Source organism: Garra rufa, chromosome 20 (assembly GCF_049309525.1).
Source record: "Garra rufa chromosome 20, GarRuf1.0, whole genome shotgun sequence".
In the NCBI taxonomy this organism is placed as follows: Eukaryota; Metazoa; Chordata; class Actinopteri; order Cypriniformes; family Cyprinidae; genus Garra; species Garra rufa.
In genome coordinates this window covers 22,335,668-22,361,474 of record NC_133380.1, presented here as the reverse complement: position 1 = coordinate 22,361,474, position 25,807 = coordinate 22,335,668, and the positions used below count along the sequence as shown (strand labels likewise).

Below are 25,807 nucleotides of genomic sequence, written 5' to 3'. Positions count from 1 at the left end.
CATCTGCAGATGTGGTGGGGATCTGGAGGTCTCCAGACGTGGATGTTGATGATGAAGAGGAAGAGCTGATGTTGGCCGTTACAGGTGTGCTGGTCACCAGCGTGACGGCAGAGGTGGATGTGGTGTGTGGTGAATCTTTCTGTTGTACTGCTGAAATAGGAACAAACCCAACAATAATGATATAGAACGACAGATTGGAATAAAAAGATTTTTAAAATTGTCTCATGTGCAACAGAGCTGCATTTACTTGATTAAAAATACAATATATATTATTGCAATTTAAAATCACTTTCTATTTTAATTAATTTTAAAATGTCATTTATTCCTGTGATGGCAAAGCTGAATTTTCAGCATCATTACTATAGTCTTCAGTGTCACATTATCCTTCAGAAATCATTCTAATATGCTGATTTAGTGCTCAATTGTTTATTATTCTTAATAATATAATTATAATTATATAATATAATTATATATATATATATATATATATATATATATATATATATATATATATATATATATAAAATTATAATTCTTATGACATTCATAATATTAATTCATATCAACCGCATACTTTTCACAGATTGTCGTGTTTGGTATCTGGTACTGGATGAAGCCTGCTGTCCCGATGAGGATGAGGAGACCTGCGCTTGCTGCTGCGGCTGTTGGCTGCGCTGCACCTGCGTTAACACCTGCGCCTGCGTGGCCGGTTGCGTTTGGCCCTGCTGTTGCCTATGTACCTTCTGCATGTGCCACTTTTGAGAGGAAGTCTGAAACTTGTTGGTAGGGTTCCACACGACGGCCTGCTGCACCACGGGTACGGTCTCTCTAGGCAGTAAAGGTCGTTGTTTCTTTACTGTGCTGGTGGAGATGGGTGAGGAACTGTTGGCAGTGGAGGGTGTGGTGATGGGGAGGGTGGAGGAGGTCAAAGTGGTGCTGGTCGGAGCTGCTGTGAATGGTATTACGCTAAGAGGAACGGCCATAGGGGACTGAGATGGGTCTTTAATCGTCGGGGAGAAGGAAAGGGATGTTGAGTTCTGAGGCTGGGTGAGACTGCTTGAAATTGGAGTGGATTTACCTGGAGTCAAAGAAAAGCATTAGCATATGAGACAGTGTCAAAGTAAATTAAAATACATATATAAAAAAATGTTAAACCAAAATACAGATGTGGTCAAAAGTTTATGTACACCTTGCAGAATCTGCAAAATGTGAATTATTTTACCAAAATAAGAGGAATCATACAAAGTGCATGTTATTTTTTATTTAGCACTGACATGAATATCACATGAAAGGCGTTAGAAAATAATAGTTGAATTTGTACAAATTACCCCGTTCAAAACTTTACACACACTTGATTCCACAGCTGTTTTGTTTTGTTTAGAGATAGTTGTCCCTTATTTGTCCTGAACAGTTAAACTGCCTGCTGTTCTTCAGAAAAATCCTTCAAGTTTCATATTCTTTGGTTTTTCCGCATTTATGTGTATTTGAACCCTTTCCAACAATGACTGTATGATTTTGAGAGCCATCTTTTCACACTGAGAACAACTGAGGGACTCATATGCAACTATTACAGATACTATTACGGTTCAAACGCTCACTGATGCTGCAGAAGGAAACATGATGCATTAAGAGCCGGGGGTGAAAACTTTTTAAATTTGACGATCAGGGTAAATTTGATTTAATTGGTCTTCTGGGAGACATGCAAGTATCTTTTGTAGCTTCTGAAGGGCAATATTATATTTAGGCAAAATAAGAAAAATGTACACATCTTCATTCGTAAAAACACAGAGTCTATTATTTTCTCTTGTGGACTATATGTAAATGTCTTTTATGTGAAATATCTAATTCAGGTCAGTACTAAATAAAAAATAACATGCATTGTGTACTTATTTTGGTAAAATAATTAACATTTTGCAGATTCTGCAAGGTGTATGTGAACTTTTGACCTCAACTTTACATTAGATAGCTGCCAAAGCAACATTTCGCTTTTTTATTTAGTTTACCTACAACAAAATTACAAAAAAAACGTTAAATCTCATTTAAAATAATCACAGATATTCAAAAAATAATAGAAATGTAAAAACACAATACCATTACTAAAACTTTAAGGATACTTTAAACTGTTAATAAAAACTATAATAATATCTCTGGCATAAGAGCACCTTGTATCCTACCTAGGGCAACACTATAAAGAGGCAAGCAATATATATATATATATATATATATATATATATATATATATATATTAAACAAGACATTTGTTAGTTTACTGGTTTCAGGTTTTGTCCAGTTGAACCTTACAATTGTTCAAAATATGGCAGTTATCTTAAACTTAAATAGATAACACATACATTAAAATTAAGCTAAAGTTAGTGGTTACTAAAACTTACTAATAAACGTCTACTCCAACGTACAAAACAACTGGCTAAAGCCCAGTTTAGAAACAAGACGGACACTGCAAAAATATAACGATAATATTAACAACGAAGTCCTCTGAGGGGATTTTTAATTTCAACACAATCGATTAATTAGGACACAAGATGGCGCCAACTGCGCTGCGTGTGCGTGACCGAGGCTGAGCGTCGATGACAACAGCGACAAGGTAAAAATTTGCAGTCAGTTATTATTTATTTATCTATCCTGTATGTGAAAATGTCTAATAATAACGGGGCTACTGAGTAGTAGTAGTAGCCTAGTATTCGGCATTAAGCAACCCAGATCCAAAACAGCCTTTATGAGCTTCAAAACACACAATTATATAAATTATAGCCTATATTAATTATTATATTTTTATATAATTTATTAGCTTTTAACTTCAAATATTCTTTGATATTCTATTCTTTATATGCTCTTTTAAACATTAACATAAAAACGTAAGAAAGGCTGGTGAGACTTACTAAAAGTATCTATTATTGTACATTTATTTACTCATTTGACATTTACACTACATTTTCCGTATTGTACTTCTGTTATTAAAATTTTATTATATAAAAAAATGTGAATCAATTTTGTGTTTAAGATGTGTTTAAGATTTACTGTGCAATTTGTATTTTAAATAAAATATAGATGTGGCATAAATGTGGCTAAATAATGGCTTTTGGACTATCAGCCACATGTGGGCCACGTTCGGGCCGGGCCATAGCCCTTTACAGAACTCAGCCATATAAAAATACCATATAAGATCCATATATCAGCCACATCTGCTTTCATGATTTGACTCATTTTGGGTTGGGTGTTGGCACTGTTTTGGTTCAGCTCTGGCTAAAAAGATGTGGACCCGTTTTGGGCCGGGGAACCAATACTTATCTGGGCCACACTTTAACTGTTGATATGGGCCAGATCTGGGCCAGAGGAAATTTGCTGACTGGGTGGTAACTGATATGTTGCTAGTTTTATTCAGAATCCAAAGAAGTTAGCTTAACACTATTATTTAGTGCTTTATTTGCACTGCTTTATAAAGGAAATCTGACCTTCAGATTTGGAGGCTGTGGGCTCTTTGAGTGCGGTGACAGCGGCTGAATCTTTCCTGTTCCTCTTCCTCTCCTTCCCTGCCTGTTCTTCTCCCAGGTCAATGACCAGCTCCCTCTCAGAGTCCGAGTCCATGTCTACATCCACAGATGCCGGCTGGACAGCCTCCTCAGAGGTCTTGGGTTTCTCTTTGGAATCTGGGGATGCGGGAGCAGCTTTCAGTTTCTCAGGAAGTTCTTTCTCTGAATCCACACCTGGTTTGTCTTTAGCTATAGGCTCGGAGGTGCTTGTTTTTTGGCCGGTTTCTCCTTTGGTTGTTGTACTGGTTGTAGCAGCAGACTCAGTGCTGCTGTCTTTGTCCTCAACAGTGGCCACCGATGGTTTCGACTTTTTCTTGGGTGGCTCTTTCTCTTTTTTATCATCAACTGCATTTTTGTTGTCCTGGCTGCTCTTGGATTTCTGTTCATCGTCGCTGCCGTATTCACTGTCGCTGGACTCAGACTTATCAGAGTCCTCTGAATCGCTGTGTTCTACACCCTTATACTCAGATATTTCATCGATACCTGTGAGACAGAGCAAATGTTACTTCAAATTCAAAACTGTATTTTACCTAACAAGGTATAATATAAAGCATAATTTGGTCAGAAATTATTTTCGTTTAGTCACAAAATTGATGTTGGGCTCATGTTGGCTTTGTAAGAAAACACTGCAAAAAGGCTTATCTTACTTAGTATTTTTGTCTTGTTTCTAGTCAAAATATCTAAAAAAAAAAATCTTAAATTAAGATGCATTTACTAAGCAAAATGACACAAGATATGTAGTCTTGTTTTAAGCAAAATGCACTCAATTTATTTTTTCCCCCCTGGAAACAAGTACAATTATCTGCCAGTGGGGTAAGCAAAATATTCTTAAAACAAGAGTATTGTACTTACCCCACTGGCAGATAATTTTACTTGCTTTAGGCAAAATGCATTTAATTTAGTTTTTTCCCCTGGGAACAAGACTAAATTTCTTATGTCATTTTGGTTATCTAGTAAATGCATCTTAATTTAGGAATTTTTAGATATTTTGACTAGAAACAAGACAAAAAGTAAAAGCTTTTTTGTAGTGAAGTAAGAAATACCATCAGAGAGTTTTAATAGAATGGTTTGTAGATGCCTTTATGTTGGTTTAACACGTGAAAATGGCTGTTGTATTTCTGATGATATAACCTTGACAGATTTCAATCTGAACTCACCCAGCTGTGCTTTGCAGCTCTCTATGGTCTTATCCAGGTTAAGTTGGAAACGGCTCTTGATCTGTCTTTTAGGGGAGGCGAGGGAGGGCTGAGCCCCCTGCTGCTGTTGTTGCTGGACACTTTCACTCAGTTCCTTCAGGTCCATCTCTGCCTTACTACGATCTGAAAGAGATCACAAGATCACAACACTTTTGAATAATAGCATTTATTCAGTTAATATGGCTTTTATCAGATAAAACAATTGAATGAAGAAACAATCAACAGATTTATCAACTGAAGGAGGTTTACCAAGGTTGAGGTTGAGGATGCTGCCGGTAGTGGTGGTCTTCTCCTGTTTGACAGGGGTGCTGGGAGCAGGTGAATGAAAAGGTTTAGGGCTCTCTAGGGTGTTTCCCGTGAGACCTGCTCTAGGTGGGGCAGGCGATGCTGTAAGAGTAGAAATGAGTGTTAAAGGGCTAGTTCACCCCAAAATGAAAATTCTGTCATTAATTACTCACACTCATCTCGTTTCTAACACGCAAGACCACAAATTAAGATATTTTTCATGAAATCCCACAGCTTTCTGACCTTGGATAGACAACAATGCAAATGACACATTTAAGGTCCAGAAAGGTAAAAAGGAAATATCTTTTTTTGTGGTTAGAAGATAAACAAAGGTCTTATGGGTTTGAAACAACATGAGGGTGAGTAATTAATGACAAAACTGTCCATTTAATCATACAATTGAGGTCAAAAGTTTACATACACTTTGCAGAAAAAATGCATGTTATTTTTTATTTAGTACTGACCTGAATAAGATATTTCACATAAAGACATTTACATATAGTCCACAAGAGAAAATAATAGTTGGATTTATAAAAATTACCCTGTTCAAAAGTTTACATACACTTGATTCTTAATACTGTGTTGTTACCTGAATGATCCACAGCTGTGTTTTTTTCTTTAGTGATAGTTGTTCATGAGTCACTTGTTTGTCCTGAACAGTTAAACTGCCTGCTGTTCTTCAGAAAAATTCTTCAGGTCCCACAAATTCTTTGGTTTTTCAGTATTTTTGTGTATTTGAACCTTTTCCAACAATGACTGTATGATTTTGAGACTCATCTTTTCACACTGAGGACAACTGAGGGACTCATATGCAACTATTACAGAAGGTTCAAATCCTCACTGATGCTTTAAGCATCACCGATGCATTAAGAGCCAGGGGTGTAAACTTTTGAACAGATTGAAGATGTGTCCATTTTTCTTATTTTACCTAAGTATCATATTTTTTTCATTTAGTACTGCCCTTCAGAAGACACTTACATGTTTCCAAGAAGACAAAACAAGTTCAATTTACCCTAATCTTCAAATTCAAAAAGTTTCCACCCCCTGGCTCCTAATGCATTGTGTTTCCTTCTGGCGCATCAAGTGAGCGTTTGAACTTTCTGTAATATGAGTCCCTCAGTTGTCCTCAGTGTGAAAAGATGGATCTCAAAATCATACAGTCATTGTTGGAAAGGGTTCAAATACACAAAAATGCTGTAAAACCAAAGAATTTGTGGGGCAGTTTAACTGTTCAGGACAAACAAGGGACTCATGAACAACTATCACTAAAAAAACCACAGCTGTGGATCATTCAGGTAACAACACAGTATTAAGAATCAAGCGTATGTAAACTTCTGAAAGTGTCCATTTTTATAAATTCAACTATTATTTTCTCATTTGGACTATATGTAAACATCTTTTATGTAAAATATTTTATTCAGGTCAGTACTAAATAAAAAATAACATGCATTTTGTATGATCCCTCTTATTTTGGTAAAATAATTAACATTTTGCAGATTCTGCAAGGTTTATGTACACTTTTGACCTCAACTGTGCATACCACTCTGTTGTACTCATGTGAATAGTACATATGCAAAGCAGCAGTGTGCATTTAACATTATATATAAATATATACCAGTGCAGTCCACTGACTCCTCTCCAGTGCTGTAATGTGGCAGGGCAGCTCTAGCATGACCTTTCTCTCCAGTCTCCTGTTCTCCATCAGATCCCGTATGGGCAGAGGAGTTGGTGCTCATTGGTGAACGAGGCATGTCCGTCATTGAGATCCGCCTTCCTGTCCCGCCCCCTACACTTCCACTGGACACCATGCTCTTACCCACGAGCAGCTTAGGAGATGCTGTTACATCAAAGCTAAACTTGATCTTCTCATGTTTTTCAGGTTTAACAGAGCCTGCACCAGGGTTTGCTGGGTCCAGGAGCATCTGGAACTGGTTGTCTGGTGTGTAGGGTGTGCGAAATGGAGCGTAATTGAAGACTCCAAATTTTTTCCGGATGTTCTCCACATACACTTCCATCTCCTGCATGGCACTGTTGAAGATGCTCTTAGTCTTCTTCACAGAGAAGGGGATCTCTTTGGACATGAGGTAGCAGTTGTTAATAGGAACCCAGGCCCTGTATATAAAAACGAATAAGTTAGAATTAAAATCAAATCAAATGACGCACACTACCTTTAATTCACTCAACTGTTTTAAATATTGATAATAATAATAAAAAATGTTTGTTGAACAGCCAATCAGCCTATTAGAATGATTTCTGAAGGATCATGTGACACTGAAGACTGGAGTAATGATGCTTAAATTTAGCTATAATTACAAGAATAAATTACATTTAAAAAAAAATAATTTAATTTAAAAATAACAGTTATTTTAAATAGTACAAATATTTAAAATTTTATTGTTTTTGCTGTACTTTGGATCAAATAAATGCAGGCTTGGTGAGCAGAAGAGTCTTCCATAAAAAACATTAAAAATCTTACTGTTCAAAAACTTTTGACTCATAGTGTATAATAATAAAATAATGTTTTAAAATGAACTTTTATCCAGTTAATCAAAGAAATCTGTAAAATGAGCTATCAAAATCTCATTTACTATCACTTCTGCTTAAAAACTCAGATTAACATGGATCAAATTGATTTATTTCTTTATGTTTTGTGAATGGTTTGGACCCAGTTCAACAGTTCCTCACCTGTCGTGCTGCCCAAAGAATCGTGCATCCACTTGTCCATCTTTGTCTCGAAGAGCTTTGGCAGGCCAAAATGGGAATCCCTTCAGCTTGGCCCAGACCAGAGGGTGAGGGTTGCTCTGATGCACACAAATATTTCATGAACAGATGGTTCACTCACACTGGTTACTATGTGAAGAAGGAATTTCATTTTGTTTAGTGTAATACACTCACACATGGTTCACAAAACCAGTTGTCTCTTTTCTGGCATGCAGAGAGATAGCACTCTGGACAGACCTCGATCTCATTCATCTGAAAGGAAATTGGTGATTAAAAAACTGGCACTGAATAAAGTGTATGCTTACTTTGGCTTGTAATTATTTACAATACATACTTCATGCTCACAGATCTTTACAATAACTTTAGCCGTTGCTGTAAGTTTATGGTTGCCTAAGAGAAAAACAAACGCAATAGAGTTTTAACAAAACAAACATTGAGCAGGAACAAATTTAACAATGCTGTAGAACTGCAACCGACCTCCGTTATAAATGATACAGTTGTGCAAAATCCACTTCACATCAGCCAGGAAAGCCTCAGTGGAGCCGTACATTTTCTTTTTAATATTCTGAATAAGAACAAAAAGTGAACACAGTTATAAAACACTTTTATAAGATGCCAGATATTGCACATTCCTAAGACCTGAGCATGTCGATTTTACAAGATCAAATGCGTAAGTTTTACCTTTTCTAAAGTGCAGAGATCCATGGGATGAAATATGTACTCTGCATAATCAGGATGCTGTTCTAGCGACACCGGCTTCTGAAATGGCTCCGTCTAAAGGAAAACAAGAAATATTTTTGTATTAAAGACAAAAATCATTCTGTAATACATTGTCACAGTATTTTTTTACCATTAATTTTTGACAAACAATGCTTCATGTTCTTACCGTAAATCAAATAGGATATTTTTTACAATGTATTATATGCACAGAATGACATTTGTGTTGGCATGCCATTTAGAGAAGCACTTTTAACCCAACCAAACAAATTCTGAAAAGCTCTAGTGTGAAAGCAATTCATAAACATTTCAGGTCGGAAAAATGTGTTTGGGACTGTTCTATGAGGAAAGGTGCTTAATTAAAAAAAAAAAATCATTTCATATTAAAGTCTACACAAAAAAGTTTAAGAAAAGTGGGAAAACATTACCATTTCTCACAATTGCTTTGTTTTTGAACTAGATTTAGGCACAACTCTCTAATGTAGACTACATGGATCTGCAAAAGCAGAACCATGGGAAAGCATGAACTTACACCAGGCTGCTTCATCTTCTGGAGAGCAAACTTCAGCAGGAAAGACAGCTGGTCCAATGTGAGCATCGTCATAGCTTTACTCTGAGTCTCTATGCATTCTGCAACTGTTATTTTCTGTAAACAAAAGAGAGAAATGCTTAAAGCTTGATTTTAATGCAAATATAAAAGGGAGGGTTCTATATCATGAAAAACAGAATTTTCTTTTTCTTTTGACAGATTTTATAAATGTATGCCCTGGTGAAAAAAACAGCATATGCTGGTTAGGCAGTTTTGATGCTGGAATGCTGGTTAGGTATGTTTTGATGCCTAACACCACGACAAAATACTATAGAACTCATTATAATCAGTGATGCTGTCTACACTGGATGTGGCGCGACGCTACACGACAAATCTCCGACAGTAAACCAATGCCTTGTTCTATTTATAACATACTGACTCTAAGTTTAACTGATTTGCGACGGTCGCTTTTCGCGTCCAGTGTAGACAGCCACAAGCTTTTTCCGTGGCATGACGCGACGCGACGTGACACGACAACTATCACGTCCGGTGTAGACACTAAAGCGGCAAAAGTGAGTCATTTAGAAACCATTGTCATGGTATGCCGCCATTTACAGCTTTCAGCATCTTAGTAGGAGCATTACTAATTTCACATGCCTGAGGTAATCATAAAAGAGGTCATTTGTCAAAGTTTCAGTAGCAAAATCAGCCTTTTTAATTCAAGAAAAAGTGTGGCAATTTTAGGTGAATCTAAATTATGACTTCTTGGTGAAAGAAACTTTTACTAATATTACAAACACTTTTAAAAATAAAGGTTCCAAAAGAGCGTTTTTGCAGTGATGCTACAGAAAAAAAACACCTTTTTGGTTCCCCAAAGAACCTTTCAGTGAACAGTTCCTAAAATAACCATTCTGAGGATAATTTAAAAAAAATCTAAAGAACCTTTTTTCACTATAAAGAACCTTTTCTGCATTTAAAAGTTTCCATGGATGTTCAAGGTTCTTCATAGAATTATTAATGCCAGTAAAGAACTTTTATTTTTAAGAGTGAAATTGGACTTTGGGGTAAACTTTTTCAGATTAAATGTAAATTTAACGCATGGATATTGTCATACTCCCTGGTTGACTAATTATTACATTAACAACTGTAAACTTTTTTGTATTACAAGTTTTTTTTGTTATGTTTACATATGCAAAGGAGGCATTATCTAATTAAATGTGTAATATTTAGCACATATTTCCAGAACAGAAACTTTACATTGCATAAAGCAAGGTTTAAAAAGTCTTGTATCTGTTTTTATGATGCATCAGGGTCAAAGATTTGAAGCCTGAAAAAAAAAATGTTTTTAGGAAAAAATGTTCAGGTAAATGAAATATGATACAAACTCCTCTGTAAAAACCTTCAGAATATAGAAGAACAAAACTGTAAAGTTTGATGTACGTAAGTGCTATTGAAATTAATAATTTTGACAAATTTTAAAGAGGTCATGACATTAAAAAGTGCCTTAATCTTTTGGCATATAAGAGACATCTTGCAAGTTTCATAGCTTAAAAGCATTAGCAAAAGCTTAACAAAGCATTTATTTAGGGTGCTTTCACACCTGCCTTATTTAGTTCGGTTGAATCGCACTAGAGTTCGTTTTCCCTTTTGGTGCGGTTCGTTTGGGCAGGTGTAAATGTAGCAATCGCACTCGAGTGCGCACCAAAAAAGCGTACCGAGACCTCCTTGAAGAGGTGGTCTCGGTACGCTTTCAAACGAACACTAGAGCGGTTCGTTTGTGGTGAGAACATGAACCGAACTAGAACAGACCTAACCGCAAAAAGTACTGCGCCTTTTTGGACTAATCCAGCTGCCGTAGTCCGCTGCGCTGTTCATTATGGGATGAGGAAAAGTATTTGTTGACAGTTAGCGCTTTAGCAGCATAGCCCCATGACAGCTCGCGGACAAACTTGAAGTTGTGAGGAGGTGCGGAGCATCATAAATTTGCTCTGATGATCATATAGGTCCCAACTTTCGAAAACTCACAAGAACATCACAATCTTTCTCATTGTTTAAGGGTCCGTTCACATGTCGCGCTTAAAAACGCATGGAAAACGCCTGTGCAGCTATGATAAGCTGTTTCTCCAACTTGTCAATAGGTGTGTTCGAGCTCATGCTGCGCTGCGCAGACCGATCGGCGAGATTAGCCGAAAGCAGTCAGGGAGGAGCTGAAAACGGAGCCGTCAAGTCGGACAAGTTGGAGATCTCGTTGCTCCCTCAAACATGGCAGATCACGTGGCGTTTGCCTACTTTATTGCAGATGAATTGGAAGCTATAGAAATACCTTTTTTGTTGGAAGAAATGCAGCACATGCAAGTGAAGCAGCAACTACAGATTTCAGCATCAATCAGTGTTGACCTCATTACATTAAATGTCTGTGACATTTTAGTTATTCCATAAAAAATATTACTTAAATATGCAGCTGAATACTATAAGTGGTCTGTATGAAAAAAGTACAATAATAAACTTATGCACAAATCCAATATAAAGAATTTAAGGGAATAAAATGTACTGCAGTCAAAAGATCGTAAACTATTTACGAAATGGCATGCAAATTGATTTGTTATGCACGAAACACGCGTGATCATCGTCATGTGGTGAATGTGGCCAATCATGAGAAGCTGTGACGTCATCACAGCCTGGCGCAGTCCCTTCTGAAATGCTGCGCCGGCTGTTCTCGAAACGCTCTCGAGTTACTTTGATGCCACACGTGAACGTCACGTGGCGTCGGCGCCGGTTCAAGTCGGACAAAATTTCTAACCGGCATGCACTACTTCAAGTCAGCCGCCGATCGGTCTGCGCAGCGCTGCATGAAGTCGAACGCACCTAATGCTTTCAATGTTATTAAGGCAAAGGATGAAGCTGATTGGTTGGTTTATGTCACATGACCTGCGGTGCGCTTGCAGCATTCTGAAAAGTTGCGATGTTTTTATCTCGATGCGGCGCGTTCGCGAATGGAAAAAACGTGTGCGTCGCGACCACGTCGCTTCCATTCTGAGCGCGCATACCGCGCGTCTACATTTGAAATAACGAGCTTGAGCGCGCAAAAGACGGGACATGTGAATGGCCCCTAACAGTTTAGAAAATACGTTCAACACACTGATCTATATAATTCTCTATTATAGATTAGTGGTTCAATGACACGATCTGGCCAACGAGTGAGGTGGATGTTGTCACATGACTGCATTTTGGTTCGTTTCAACTGGTTGGGACCAGAGCAATCAGTGTGGTGTGAAAAGGACCCAAAACGGCAGAAAAATGCTACAATGTATCATTTGTTGCTCTTGGTCCGGACCAAATGAACCGAACCACAGATGTGAAAGCACCCTTAATCAAAGTCCAAAAATGGCTTGTTTGGATTTGAGGTGCAAGGTGACGTTATCCAAGCACAAACATTTGCATAAACACTGCCTCTAAAGCAAGGCATTGACGAATATTCTTCTTCTCACCATAGGCCCCATCTACTGCCGTTCAGTCGCTTAATGGCTTGACACTTGAATATGTTGAAATCGAGTTTTGCGTTGTGTCAAAAGCAAATAGAAATTACAAATACAAATGACTAACAATCTGCATTGTGATGACTTTTTTTAGACAAAGTTGAGCCGCATGATCCAGTACCTCACATTCAGGGCAGAACCAGTCTCCTTCGGGCTCTGCGGCCAGTTTGAGGCACTTAGCGTGGTAGACGCGTGGGCAGAGCTCACAGCAGAGCACCTGGCCCTCGCGGTGGCACACCCAGCAGTAGAAGTCATTCCGCCCGTCCTGCGGTACAACATCAACAGGGTCTGTGGTGAGTGCGGGCTGCTTCACATAGTAAAAGGGACCATGTCTTAGTTCTGACTGGAATGCGGGCGAGAGAAACAGAGGATTGGGGTTTCAAAACATGGGTATTAAAGGTAACAAGACAAAAACAAACAGGCACAAAGGCTATTGATTAGGAAGTGGCATGGACGGACAGAAGAGGGCAAATGTAGACTAATGAGCATTGAATTAATGGCATTTCAATCTGTAACACAAAGGTAAAAGCATCCTTGTTAGAGGCAGAAACAAACTCAGGACTAATAATTCACTGCTAGCTGCATCAACATGAATCATAGGCTGTCTCTGGATATACATTTTAGCTGAGCTTGCATGACTGCCACCTGCCTTGCATTTGTTTGGTTGGGCTTATCTGAAGGTACAGATGACACTTTTATAGAAAGTAAAATGTTTCGATTGGATTCTCTGCAAAAAACAGTAGTTGTTGACTTGAAGGTTTATCGATAACCAATAGCAGGACTTGACAATAAGGATGGTTTGTTTGCATGTGGTTGCTGTTGAAAAAGCGCTCATGGCGTGAGATGCTAAAAAAGTTCCCATTCAAAAGTTTACGTACATTTGATTCTTCATACTGTGTTGTTTAGTGATAATTGTTTATGAGTCTGTTGTTTGTCCTGAACTGTTAAACTGCCTGCTGTTCAGAAAAATCCTTCAGGTCCCACAAATTCTTTGGTTTTTCAGCATTTTTGTGTATTTGAACCCTTTCCAACAATGGCTGTATGATTTTGAGATCCATCTTTTCACACTGAGGACAACTGAGGGACTCATATGCAATTATTACAGATGTTTAAATGCTCACTGAATCTTTAGAAGGAAACACGATGCATTAAGAGCTGGGGGTGTAAACTTTTTAAATTTGAAGATCAGGGTAAATGTAACTTATTTTGTGCACATTCTGTTTAAAAAAAACACCCCTGTGGATCATTCAGGTAACAACATAGTATTAAGAATCGAGTGTATGTAAACTTTTGAACAGGGTCATTTTTAAAAAATTCAACTATTATTTTCTCTTCTGGACTATATGTAAACATCTTTTATGTGAAATATCTTATTCAGGTCAGTACTAAATGAAAAATAACATGCATTTTGTATGATCCCTCTTATTTTGGTAAAATAATTAAAATTAAAATATTCTGCAAGGTTTATGTAAACTTTTCACTTCAACTATATGCCAAATGGTAACAAAACTATATATATAAAATATATTGATAAACTCTTGCTACTATAAAAGCCTGATCAAACAGACCTTTCAATTTAATATTTATCGATTTAAATATTTCATATTAAGGACATCAGTCCTTTATTTACTTCAGATGTGGCTTTGCCTTAGTATAAATATAACTATAACTCAAACTGTAGTGTTATATTATATATTATAAGTTATTTATTTTTTAAAACAAGGTTAAACTTGTGCTCCACATCCTAATTTAAAAACTTAAATACTTAAAAAGTCTTTACTCTTAAATCTATTTTATTTTAAAAATATTTGCAATCAGAAAATGTAATTATTAATTGACATGGCTGTTTGACAGATTTTGTAACATTTGCCAAAAGTGCACACAAATCTTAAAGGGATTCATTCATTTAAAATGAAAATCCTGTTATTAATTACTCACCCTCAGACCTTTGTTGAAATTTGCAAGCTTTCTGACCCTGCATAGACAGCAATGCAACTGACACATTCAAGGCCCAGAAAGGTAGTAAGGACATAATTAAAACAGACCATGTGACATCAGTGGTTCAACAGTAATGTTACAAAGCTACAAGAATACTTTTTGTGCGCAAAAAAACCCCAAAAATAACAATTTTATTCAACAATTTCTTCTTTTCCGTGTCAGTTTTCAATGTGCGTTCATGAGAGCACAAGACGCAAAGTCTCGACAAGTCGTTATTTTTTTGTTTTCTTTGCACACAAAAGGTATTCTCGTAGATTCATAAAATTATGGTTGAACCACTGATGTCACATATTAACAATTATATGTTATATTAACAATGTCCTTACTACCTTTCTCGGCCTTGAATGTGTCCGTTGCATTGCTGTCTATGCAGGGTCAGAAAGCTCTCAGATTTCATCAAAAATATCTTAATTTGTGTTCCGAAGATGAACGAAGGCCTTACAGGTTTGGAACAGCGATTTTCACTTTTGAGTAAACTAACCCTTCAAAGTGGCCAAAAATAAGGTAGCCTTCTCTACAGGTTTGGCAAATCAGGTGTAAACATTTTTTTCAGGTAAAACCGCTAAGTGCACTAAGTGAACTAAAACATAAAAGTACATCTATATTAGGATGGAAGATGATGAATACCATCAAATCTGGCAGAGAAATCACCACGAAGTAGTCACCCAAAAGCCAAAAAAAAAGAAAAAACAGACAGACAGACACTGAAATTAGTGAATGGCTGGCATGCAGGATTAATCAAGGGCTTGTATAGGGAGCGAAAGTTGCACCTGGTCTTTACTGTTATTGACGGCTCCTGGTTTCTTCTTCTTTTTGACAGGACTGGAGGAGGTTTCCGAAGGCGAGTGTCCATTTGAGGAGTGAGGGGGGCTGGAAACCTTGCGCTTAGGAGCGGCCCTTTCTGCTGACCCTTGATCAGAGACTGCACAGCAATGGTAGAAATTACTGACATGAAACCTGTATGCACAACTTAAAGGGTTAGTTCACCCAAAAAATTAAAATGAAAATTCTGTTATTAATTACTTAGCCTCATGTCGTTCCAAACCTGTAAGGCCTTTGTTCATCTTTGGAACACAAATTAAAGGGATAGTTCGAGCATTTAAGACATGAAGTTGTATTCAATCCTTATCAGCACTATAGTGTATACACACTGACCCACACTGCGTTCACCTCCCTGGTCAGAGTTCTGGCCGCTGGAAGTTTTTCAATAAAGTAGTCACGGTTAGTTTCCGGGGCCTCAAAACTGTGCGTTTTTACGTGAAAAAAATATATGCGTTTCAAAGCTTGATTAATTTACATCACAAAAAACACTCCTGACAAAAATCATACCTCAGTTTTAATCGGCACTATTTTCTTTCCGTTTCCATCAATCCGCGCTGCTGTCAGTTCGCACGTTCCTATCAGCTGTTCCATTACACACTCGAATGACAACGACGTAAAAAGTAGAAAATTAACAATGGTGCGAACTTGTAAATTCCCAGGTTGTGACCACAAGAATGTGCAGGGATCGCCGTTCAGATTCCATCGTTTTCCTGTTTCTGATATAGTTATGAGACAGCTTTGGCTGGTTGCCATCGGCTACTCTGCGGGAGCTAAAATATCCAGTATCAAGGATTTTCGTGTGTGCAGTGCTCACTTCAGCGAAGACGATTACATCCCCAACCAAGGAGGAAAAATCAAAAAACGGATTTTAAAGAGTTCTGCTGTACCAGTACCATGGGTAAGCTCTATTTACTAACTTTATGTCGCATACGACAGGTTTATTTTGAAGCTGACGTCGGTTTTTAGGCTAACGTTACACTGAGAATATTCTAACCGGGGCAGTGATAGCATCGACAATAATCGACTGTGTATGTGGTGAGAAAATCGGCAAATGCCATAACTAATGAATTTAATTGAATCTATATAACACAACAAAATATGATGCTTTGCTATATTTGTTATTGTCTGTAACTATGCGGAACGTCCGTCGGTATCATCGTGTTTATAAGTGTGCTTGAAGTCACATACAGGTAGGTCTAAACCAGGGGGGTGTTCCATAAAACAAGTTTACCAAATAAGTCAGGCTTATTTCAGTTAGTCTGACTTATTTTGAGCCAAATCAAGTGACAATAAGTCAGACTAACTGAAATAAGCCTGGCTTATTTGGTAAACTTGTTTTATGGAACACCCCCCAGGTATCTCCAACTCCGGTCATCGTGAGCTACATTCCTGCAGCTCGATGTTTTCCTATGACAGGACACCTTTCTCAAATGAGACATTCTGTACAAGCCTGCTAATTACCCGTTGATTTGAGTCAGGTGTGTTGCATCAGAGAAAAACTAAAACCAGCAAGACAGTAGCTCACGAGGACTGGAGATCCCATGTCTAAACTGTACAGTAAACAATCTGATGTTTAGACTCCTGTGGAAATCACGTGAAACGAGGTCTAATATAAAAAAATATATATATCGTCTGTTCCGTCTGACATTGTGCTAAAATTGGTTTCATCATCAGAAGTTTCGTAGTCACACATGTTGTCAGCGAGTCGCGCTATCAATAGCTGATCGGAAGTGCGAACTGACAGCAGCGCGGATTGATGGAAACGGAAAGAATATAGTGCCGATTAAAACTGAGGTATGATTTTTGTCAGGAGTGTTTTTTGTGATGTAAATTAATCAAGCTTTGAAACGCATATATTTTTTTCACGTAAAAACGCACAGTTTTGAGGCCCCGGAAACTAACCGTGACTACTTTCTTGAAAAACTTCCAGCGGCCAGAACTCTGACCAGGGAGGTGAACGCAGTGTGGGTCAGTGTGTATACACTATAGTGCTGATAAGGATTGAATACAACTTCATGTCTTAAATGCTCGAACTATCCCTTTAAGATATTTTTGATGAAATCCAAGAGCTTTCTGACCCTCCACAACGCAACTGACACATTCAAGCCCCAGAAAGGTACCAGGAACATTAACATAATAATTGTTGAATAAAGTTGTTATTTCTGTATTTTTTTGTGCACAAAAGGTATTCTAGTAGCTTCATAAAATTACAGTTTATTTTTTTGGCAGTGTTCTTGGTACCTTTCTAGATCTTGAACGTGGAAGGACTCTGTGGAGGGTCTTAATTTGTGTTCTGAAGATGAACAAAGGTCTTACAGGTTTGGAACGACATGAGGTTTAGTAATTAATGACAGAATTTTCATTTTTGGGTGAACTATTCCTTTAAACCATACTGAAAAAATTAAATCCGACAACAAAGCATCAACAAATATAGAAGCTTAGAAGCGCTTTTGCACAGTTTTGACACTTATGGCACTCATCACGTCAAAGACAATTCTCACCCTTGGATCGTGTTGCGATTTCCATCCCTTCAGTTGCATCTGACTCCTTCCCTCCTCCTTCAGCCAAACTGCCACAATGAAAAGAAATCAATGATATATACTGTACATGTCAATTTTCTACAACTATTCCTGCTGTTTTGCCATTATGGCGCCTATTTTTCTCTTCAGTAAAATAAATTGCTTTACTAAAATTCATTTTTCACCGTAAAAGAGAATGTGTTCAGCAACAGTGAAGCTAAAAATACAATACAATCTAACATAACTTTACCATTTTATTAAACAGCAAGCAAGCATATGTGTTCACCACATACGGTGGCATGCGAAAGTTTGGGAACCCCTTGCAGAATCTCTGAAAATGTGAATAATTTTAACAAAATATGAGAGATCATACAAAATGCATGTTGTTTTTTATTTAGTACTGTCCTGAGTAAGATATTTTACATAAAAGATGTTTACATATAGTCCCTTGTTTGTATTGAACAGTTGAAAAATCCTCCAGGTCCTGCAGATTCTGCAGTTTTCCAGCATCTTTTGCATATTTGAACCCTTTGCCGCAGTGTATGGGTTTGAGATCCGTCTTTTAAAACTGAGGACAATTGAGGGACTCAAACACAGCTTTTTTACTTATTAAAAAACATTCACGGATGCTCCAGAAGGAAACACGATGCATTAAGTACATAAACATAAACATAAACTTTTGGAATTTAAAGATCCAGGTAAATTGTACTTAATTTGTCTTCTGGGAAACATGCAAGTATCTTCTGTTGCTTCCGAAGGGCAGTACTAAATGAAAAAAAAAAAAAAAAAACATCTTCATCCTGTTCAAAAGTTTTCACCCCCCGGCTCTAAATGCTATGTGTTTCCTTCTGGAGCATGAATGCTTGAATTTTTTTAATAGTTGTGTTTGAGTCCCTCAGTTGTCCTCGGTGTGAAAAGATGGATCTCAAAATCATACAGTCACTGTTGGAAAGGATTCAAATATGCAAAAGATGCTGGAAAACTGAAGAATCTGCGGGACCTGAAAGATTTTTCTAAAGAACAGTGGTCAGTTTAACTGTTCAATACAAACAAGGGACTCATGAACAACCATCACAAAACAAAAAAACAGTTCATCCAAGTCATCCAAGTCATCCTTTTTTTTTGTCTTGTGGACTATATGTAAACATATTTTATGTAAATTATCTTACTCAAAACAGTACTAAATAAAAAAATAACATGCATTTTGTATGATCGCTGTTATTTTGTTAAAATTATTCACATTTTCATAGATTCTTCAAGGGGTTCCCAAACTTTCGCATGCCACTGTAGTACTTCACTGAATCTATGTTTTATTTCAACAATAAGAATGCAAAAGAGAAGGACGTTCACAGTGTAAGAGCTTTTCGACTTCAAAATCACAACAGGGCCTCCGTCAGCCTCAACACAATATGCTTATTCTATACTCCGAGGGTCTGATAATCTGAATGCTATTATTGTAGAAATTGAACATAACAATAAGCAGATTAGATAAAACATTGTGTGTCAGGTATAACTAACAAATGAGCATTTGATACTAGCAAAAACAAATCAGGTGTGGCCTTTCCTGATGGTTTTGTTAACAAGTGACATGGCATAAAAACATCATATTTTATGTAAATATATACAAAAAATGGCAAAGCAGTTCATTTCTGTAAACAATAATGTGCTTTTCTCCAATTCAAAAACACAACAAGCAACCTAGTTTAATTATTCACTGCAATAAATGAAATATTTATCTTGTTTTCAAGTACAACATCTAAAAACATCCTTAAAACAAGATACAATTGCTTGAGAATCAACATGACTTCTTTTCTGAAAAATGTCTGAAAATTAAGTGAGATTGTGATTAAAACAAGAAAAATGGGATATTATTTTGATAATTTGTGACCCTGGACCACAAAACCAGTCATAAGGGTCTTTTTTTAATTAAAATTTTATAAATCATCTGAATAAAAAAGCTTTCCATTGATGTATGGTTTGTTAGGATAGGAAAATATTTGGCTGAGATACAACTATTTGAAAATCTGGAATCTGAGGGTGCAAAAAAATCTAAATATTGAGAAAATCGCCTGTAAAGTTGTCCAAATGAAGTTCTTCACAATGCATATTACTAATCAAAAATTACGTTTTGATATATTTACAGTAGGAAATGTACAACGTATCTTAAAGGAACATGATCTTTACTTAATATCCTAATGATTTTTGGCATAAAATCGATCATTTTGACCCACACAATGTATTTTTGCCTATTGCTACAAATATACATATGCTACTTAAGACAAGTTTTGTGGTTCAAGATCAAATTGAACAAGACTGTCATTTTGCTTCTCAAGTAAATGTATCTCAATTAAAGATTGTTTAGATATTTGTACTGCAAAAATACTGAGTAAGAAAATCATTTTTTGCTGTGTATCACTAGCGGATGTAGCGCCAAGATGGTGCCAAGAGAGAATTTTCTATTAGAAATCCCAATAAACACACAAACGCCATCTGAATATGATGTGCGCATCAGAGCGGTGGCCCATAACTCATCAGATGCAGTGTCAGTTGATGCCAGCGCTAAACCTCTGTGGAAATTTCAATTTCGATGCGGCACTTGGACTTGAGATCTTCCAAGCGACATAACGTTTCCCATCATTTTGCAGCCTGAGCGGTTTTAAAAAGGCTCCTTTTCTCTCCTGATGCCCAGGTCATTATCACACACACACACCCACCATTAACAAACCTCAAGATGATCAGAGAACCACACTGTTATTAACATGTACAAGGTCAATTCTAATGCGTTTGCCCTGATGTGGCAGCGATATCTTGCTCCGTCCTGCACCCCCAACCTTCAGAGATGCAGATGGGGAGGGGGTGTGTTGACAGCACGCACAAGGCAAACATCTGTAGAGCTTGAGCACTTGCCATCTTGGCCTTCTCACGTCCAACCTACATGCACCATCCACTCCCCACCCGTAGCAGAATGCAGTTCCTCTCACGCAAACAACAACCCGAAAGCATGAGTTAAAAAGGCAAAATACAATCACAGATACACCTACAGCCTTAAACATCCAAGCTTCCTCCACAAACACACAGTCACACTAGCATTGTATGGTTGTCCATCTAAAAACTGACATATAATAACAGCATACCTTTTTCTTTACAGGCACAGTACACAGATTCTTCAGGCTGAGCCTTTTAAATGTGTTTTTTCAGATATAAAGGCAGTGAGGGATGAGACAAAGATGGGTGCAGAATTTTCCAGAAGGGCCTTGCTCTCCCTGCTGCTCTCAGAGCGATTGTCAATCTTTAACCTCAGCTGTGTGCTGCCGATTGGTTTGAGAGCCACACGGAGGCGCGTGATTGGGCGGCTGGTGCTGTGTGTGCCACACAGGCTCTCCCTGCTCCCCTCTCTCTGCTCTGATACACTGCTGCAATGCAGGGAGGGCTGCTGCTGCTTCTGCCATTCACCGGGAAAATACTCATATTCTTCCCTGAAAACTACCGGTGTGCATAAACACAGGATGGAGATGAACGGACAAACATGTCAGATGGTTTTATTCTCCTCCCCTTCTTGCAGTCACGCTTAAGGGCGACCATTTTGATCACATTCTCTGTCCTTGACGTGTTAAGTATGAGCCGAATGGAGATTTGACAAATGAGCGGCTCTCAGGAATGCAGCAAGGGCCTTGTAAACACCAAGAGACAAAGAAAAGGCTGGAAAATGTAATCGGAGTCAGGGTAAATTGCGGGTCTTGGGAATTCGCCTTATGCTCTGTCATTTAGCCGCTCAGGACTGACTTACAGTCAGCCGGCTGTCAAAATGAGCTCATGTACTCACTAAAAATAATTGTAATTGCTCAGTAATGTTTTATTAGGGTCAAGGATGCTCATTGTTCTGTCTGGATCCACTGATTCATTCAAATACAGTATTATTATTATTACATTAGAATATGTGTTATTACTAGTGAGCATGTTTTTAATTTTCTGCTGTAATTTTTTTGGTGGGGTATACACTACCAGTCAAATGTTTTTGGTCTTTTCTGCTCACCAAGCCTGCATTTATTTGATCCAAAGTGCAGTCAGATTTAAGTTTTTTTTTAATTATTTAAAAGAACTGTTTTCTATTTGAATGTATTTTCAAATGTAATTTATTCCTGTGATTTCAAAGCTGAATTTTAGCATCATTAATCCAATCTTCAGTGTCACATGATCCTTCAGAAATCATTCTAATATTCTGATTTGCTGCACAAAAAACATTTATTATTATTATTATTATTATTATTATTATTATTATGTTAAAACTAGCTGTGTGGATTTTTTAAAGTTTTTTTTGATAAATAGTTTTTGTTTTAAAAAAAAAGTTCAGAAGAACAGCATTTATCTAAAATAGAAGTCTTTTGTATAAAAAAGTCTGAAAAAAGCTTTTATAATATCCTTGCTAGATAAAAGTATTAATTTTTAAATTTACATTAAAACAATGTACTGACTCCACGCTTGTATAATGTTGCAAAGGGTTTTTTATTTAATTAATCAAAGAATCCTTAAAAAATGTACTCAACTGTTTTAAATAATAATAATACGAATGAAAAAGCGTTTTTTGAACAGCAAATCAACCTATTAAAATGATTTCTGAAGGATCATGTGACGCTGAAGACTGGCGTAATGATGCTGAAAATTTAGCTTTGATCCCAGAAATAAATTACATTTTAAAATATATATTAAAATAGAAAGCAGATATTTTAAAAAGTACAAATATTTCACAATATTACTGTTTTTGCTGTAAATAAATGCAGACTTGGTGAGCAGAAAAGATTTCTTTAAAAAACATTAATCTTACGTTTCAAAAACTTTACAAATAGAAAATTGATTTGTATAATAACAATAATAACAATGATGATTTAAAACTTTTATTATCTAAAATTACAATTATTTTTGTTTACTTACATCTCTCTGTTGTAACTAATCCTCTAATATTTTCTTTTAAAACAACAAACTGATCCATCCCCAACAAATCTCAGCATTTCTAGAAGAATAATCTTAATCAGATATCAGGAAATCACAAGTGCACATGCACTATCAATCACACAGGTGAAGCTGACAAACACTTACTTTTATAGCCAATGGCTGTTATAGCAGGGTAAAAACTTAAAAAAAAAGCTTTAGTATGACATTATGCTTGTGGAGAAACACCAATAGTCCACTGCCTGCTTTGACCTCTGATTAGACCCCAGCTGTATTAAATATAGTATCCAATGACTTGCCATCCAAGATGAATACATTTAAAATACTGGATACAAATGTAATATTAATTATGCCACACTAAGAAAAAACACTTGCTTTCACAAATACAAAAACAGTCTTTGTGGTTGCACAGCCGAAAAAGGAAGTCTGTCTGAAATGGCTGCCAACTCATACCACAACTAAGTTTTGATAAAATGCCTGGCCTGCACAGAGTCTTCACAACCTGAGTAAACAGACAGAAGCCTGTATTTTACCTAGAAAGGCAAACACAAGCCTAATTCACCATCTATATGCATTTATTAATAGAAAAGAAAGTCTCTTCTATGTCAGATCCCAATAAGTCTGTCAGCAAAAGCAATCTACTGCATGCTTTTGCAAATTAGGCCTATATCCTGAGCAAAATGGACCTTTAGCATTATGTCGTCCATTAGAAAGTGTTCCCTTAACTTGCAACCCGAGCCAAAACTGCTGCTCGATCTTTCTGCCAGTCTACATGTGCGCTTCCTCTTACAGTCTGCACTGTCTGCTCCTCAGGGCCTTCCATTTTGAGAGGTCTGGCCTGTGACACAACCTGACACGTCTGTGCTCCTCTCCGGCTCTAGAGCAACATTACTAGGAGAGAGACCAGAAGAGGCCATTTTGGTCACAGTGTTAGCACAGGTCAGCCATGCGAGCCTGGAGACTAAAACACAGTGTGAGTGTGATTTCTGAGTTGCCTCTGCCTGCCAGGATCCAGCTCTCTTTGGTGTTGGGACAGGTTTTTGTCCCCTGTCTCTCAGAAAATCCTGTATTTCTGCATGACATAAGTCAACCATTAGCATTAACACACAGTGTAAAAACATACAAGCAATGAAAAATCTCTTACCTCTGTGGATGCATGGCTTAAAACAGTGGGTAATGTCAATGCTTATTAAAACATGGAGGACAGCCCTCCCTCTCTCTCTCTACACAGCAGTCTCTGCTCTCCAAGCCAGCCAAGCCAACATTCTGATAACAGCTCTGAAAGCAGTTCTGCCATTCGCTGGCTTTTACAGGCAGGATGAAAGGCGGCAGCTGATTGGCTGACAGGTTTCCTGAGTAAATGTCTTTTGTTCAGTACAGACAGGCTGTGGCAGGATTGTGAACTGAAAAAGGAGCTAGGCCTTGATGTGTACGGCTAAAACTGAGCACAGCCAACCGCATGTTAAAGGTGTTCACATTAAATGAAAACAAATAATTGTTAAAGTATTAAAAACAGATTCATTATACACAGACAAGGCCTTGAGTGTCAAGCTTAAATGCTAAATATCAAGTTCATTTACATATATGTGACCCTGGACCACAAAACCAGTCTTAAGTAGCACAGGTATATTTGTAGCATTAGCCAAAAAAAATTTTTTTTAGGATATTAAGTAAAGATCATGTTCCATGAAGATATTTTGTAAATTTCCTACTGTAAATATATCAAAACTTAATTTTTGATTAGTAATATGAATTGCTAAGAACTTAATTTGAACAACTTCAGTTGTATCTCTGCCAAATATTGTCATATCCTAACAAAACATCAACGGAAAGCTTATTTAATTAGCTTTCAGGTGATGTATGAATCTCAATTTCAAACAATTGAACCTTATGACTAGTTTTGTGGTCCAGGGTCACATGTGGTTACATATTATATGCAGTTAGAAAAGATTTCACTATTCACTAATTCTTGCCACGTCATTGATTTTACAGAATCATATCATCATAACAGCTTGGGTTGGTTATCTAGTTGTTTTTTTCAAGTGCATTAGTGTTAAGAGACATTTTTACTTAAAGGAGTAGTTCACTTTCAGAACAAAAATTTACAGATAATGTATTCACCCCCATTCAAGATGTTCATGTCTTTCTTTCTTCAGTCGTAAAAAAAATTGTGTTTTTTCAGAAAAACATTTCAGGATTTCTCTCCATATAATGGACTTCTATGGTGCCCCCGAGTTTGAACTTCCAAAATGCAGTTTAAATGCAGCTTCAAAGGACTCTATACGATCCCAGCCGAGGACGAAGGGTCTTATCTTACTAATTTATATACTTTTTAATCTTTACACAAAGTACACACAAAGCTAGACAAGATAAGCATTTGAGGTTAAATGTATATAAAATGTAATTTTTATTAGAAAATAACCAATCATTTTGCTAGATAAGACCCTTCTTTCCTCGGCTGTGATTGTTTAGAGCCATTTGAAGCTGCATTTTGGAAGTTCAAACTCGGGGCACCATAGAAGTCCATTATATGGAGAGAAATCCTGAAATGTTTTCCTCAAAAAAACATAATTTCCTTAAGACTGAAGAAAGAAAGACATGACATCTTGGATGACAAGGGGGTGAGTACATTATCTGTAAATGTTTATTTTGAAAGTTAACTACTTCTTTAAACAGTAAAGAGGCAGTTCAAATTAGTTTAAATTTTCTATGAGTTTCATTCTTTTGTGGAACATAACCGAACAGTTGCTGGTCCCTACTGATTTCCACAATATATGAAAAATACTGAAATCAATTGTGACCAGATATCAGACTCAGGTTTTTAACTTAAGACTATGAATACATTCAGTCAGAGGTGAATATCAAACATGTTTCTGTATATGTTTGTTTAGTTCTGAATGACTTAACAGTCTGGTAGTGTATGACGCCCAGTTTTTCTGTCACCATACACAGTCAGGTAAATGTATGTTGTCTAGTGTTTTTAAAGCTG

General features: G+C 37.0%; 1 protein-coding gene across 3 annotated transcripts in view; it reads right to left on the bottom strand.

Annotated features, from left to right (window-relative positions):
• Positions 1–24,051, bottom strand: part of zmynd8 (zinc finger, MYND-type containing 8) — a 33,849-nt gene extending 9,798 nt beyond the window's left edge. Inside the window, exons 1-16 of one of the 3 annotated variants that reach the window (XM_073825434.1) lie at positions 23,963–24,051; positions 17,854–17,921; positions 15,301–15,452; positions 12,654–12,875; positions 9,000–9,113; positions 8,432–8,524; positions 8,228–8,315; positions 8,085–8,140; positions 7,925–8,002; positions 7,715–7,830; positions 6,645–7,141; positions 4,994–5,131; positions 4,706–4,867; positions 3,471–4,031; positions 575–1,078; positions 30–150 (exon numbers count right to left, since the gene is read on the bottom strand). In XM_073825434.1, the coding sequence (XP_073681535.1) occupies positions 30–150; positions 575–1,078; positions 3,471–4,031; positions 4,706–4,867; positions 4,994–5,131; positions 6,645–7,141; positions 7,715–7,830; positions 7,925–8,002; positions 8,085–8,140; positions 8,228–8,315; positions 8,432–8,524; positions 9,000–9,113; positions 12,654–12,875; positions 15,301–15,452; positions 17,854–17,921; positions 23,963–23,976 (2,984 nt within the window). In that variant the 5' untranslated portion in view covers positions 23,977–24,051. Of the gene's footprint in view, positions 1–29; positions 151–574; positions 1,079–3,470; positions 4,032–4,705; positions 4,868–4,993; positions 5,132–6,644; positions 7,142–7,714; positions 7,831–7,924; positions 8,003–8,084; positions 8,141–8,227; positions 8,316–8,431; positions 8,525–8,999; positions 9,114–12,653; positions 12,876–15,300; positions 15,453–17,853; positions 17,922–21,005; positions 21,139–23,962 lie in introns of those variants that run through there. The other 2 variants (XM_073825436.1, XM_073825435.1) reach the window with 2 other exon arrangements.
• Between the last annotated feature and the right edge of the window lie 1,756 nt (positions 24,052–25,807).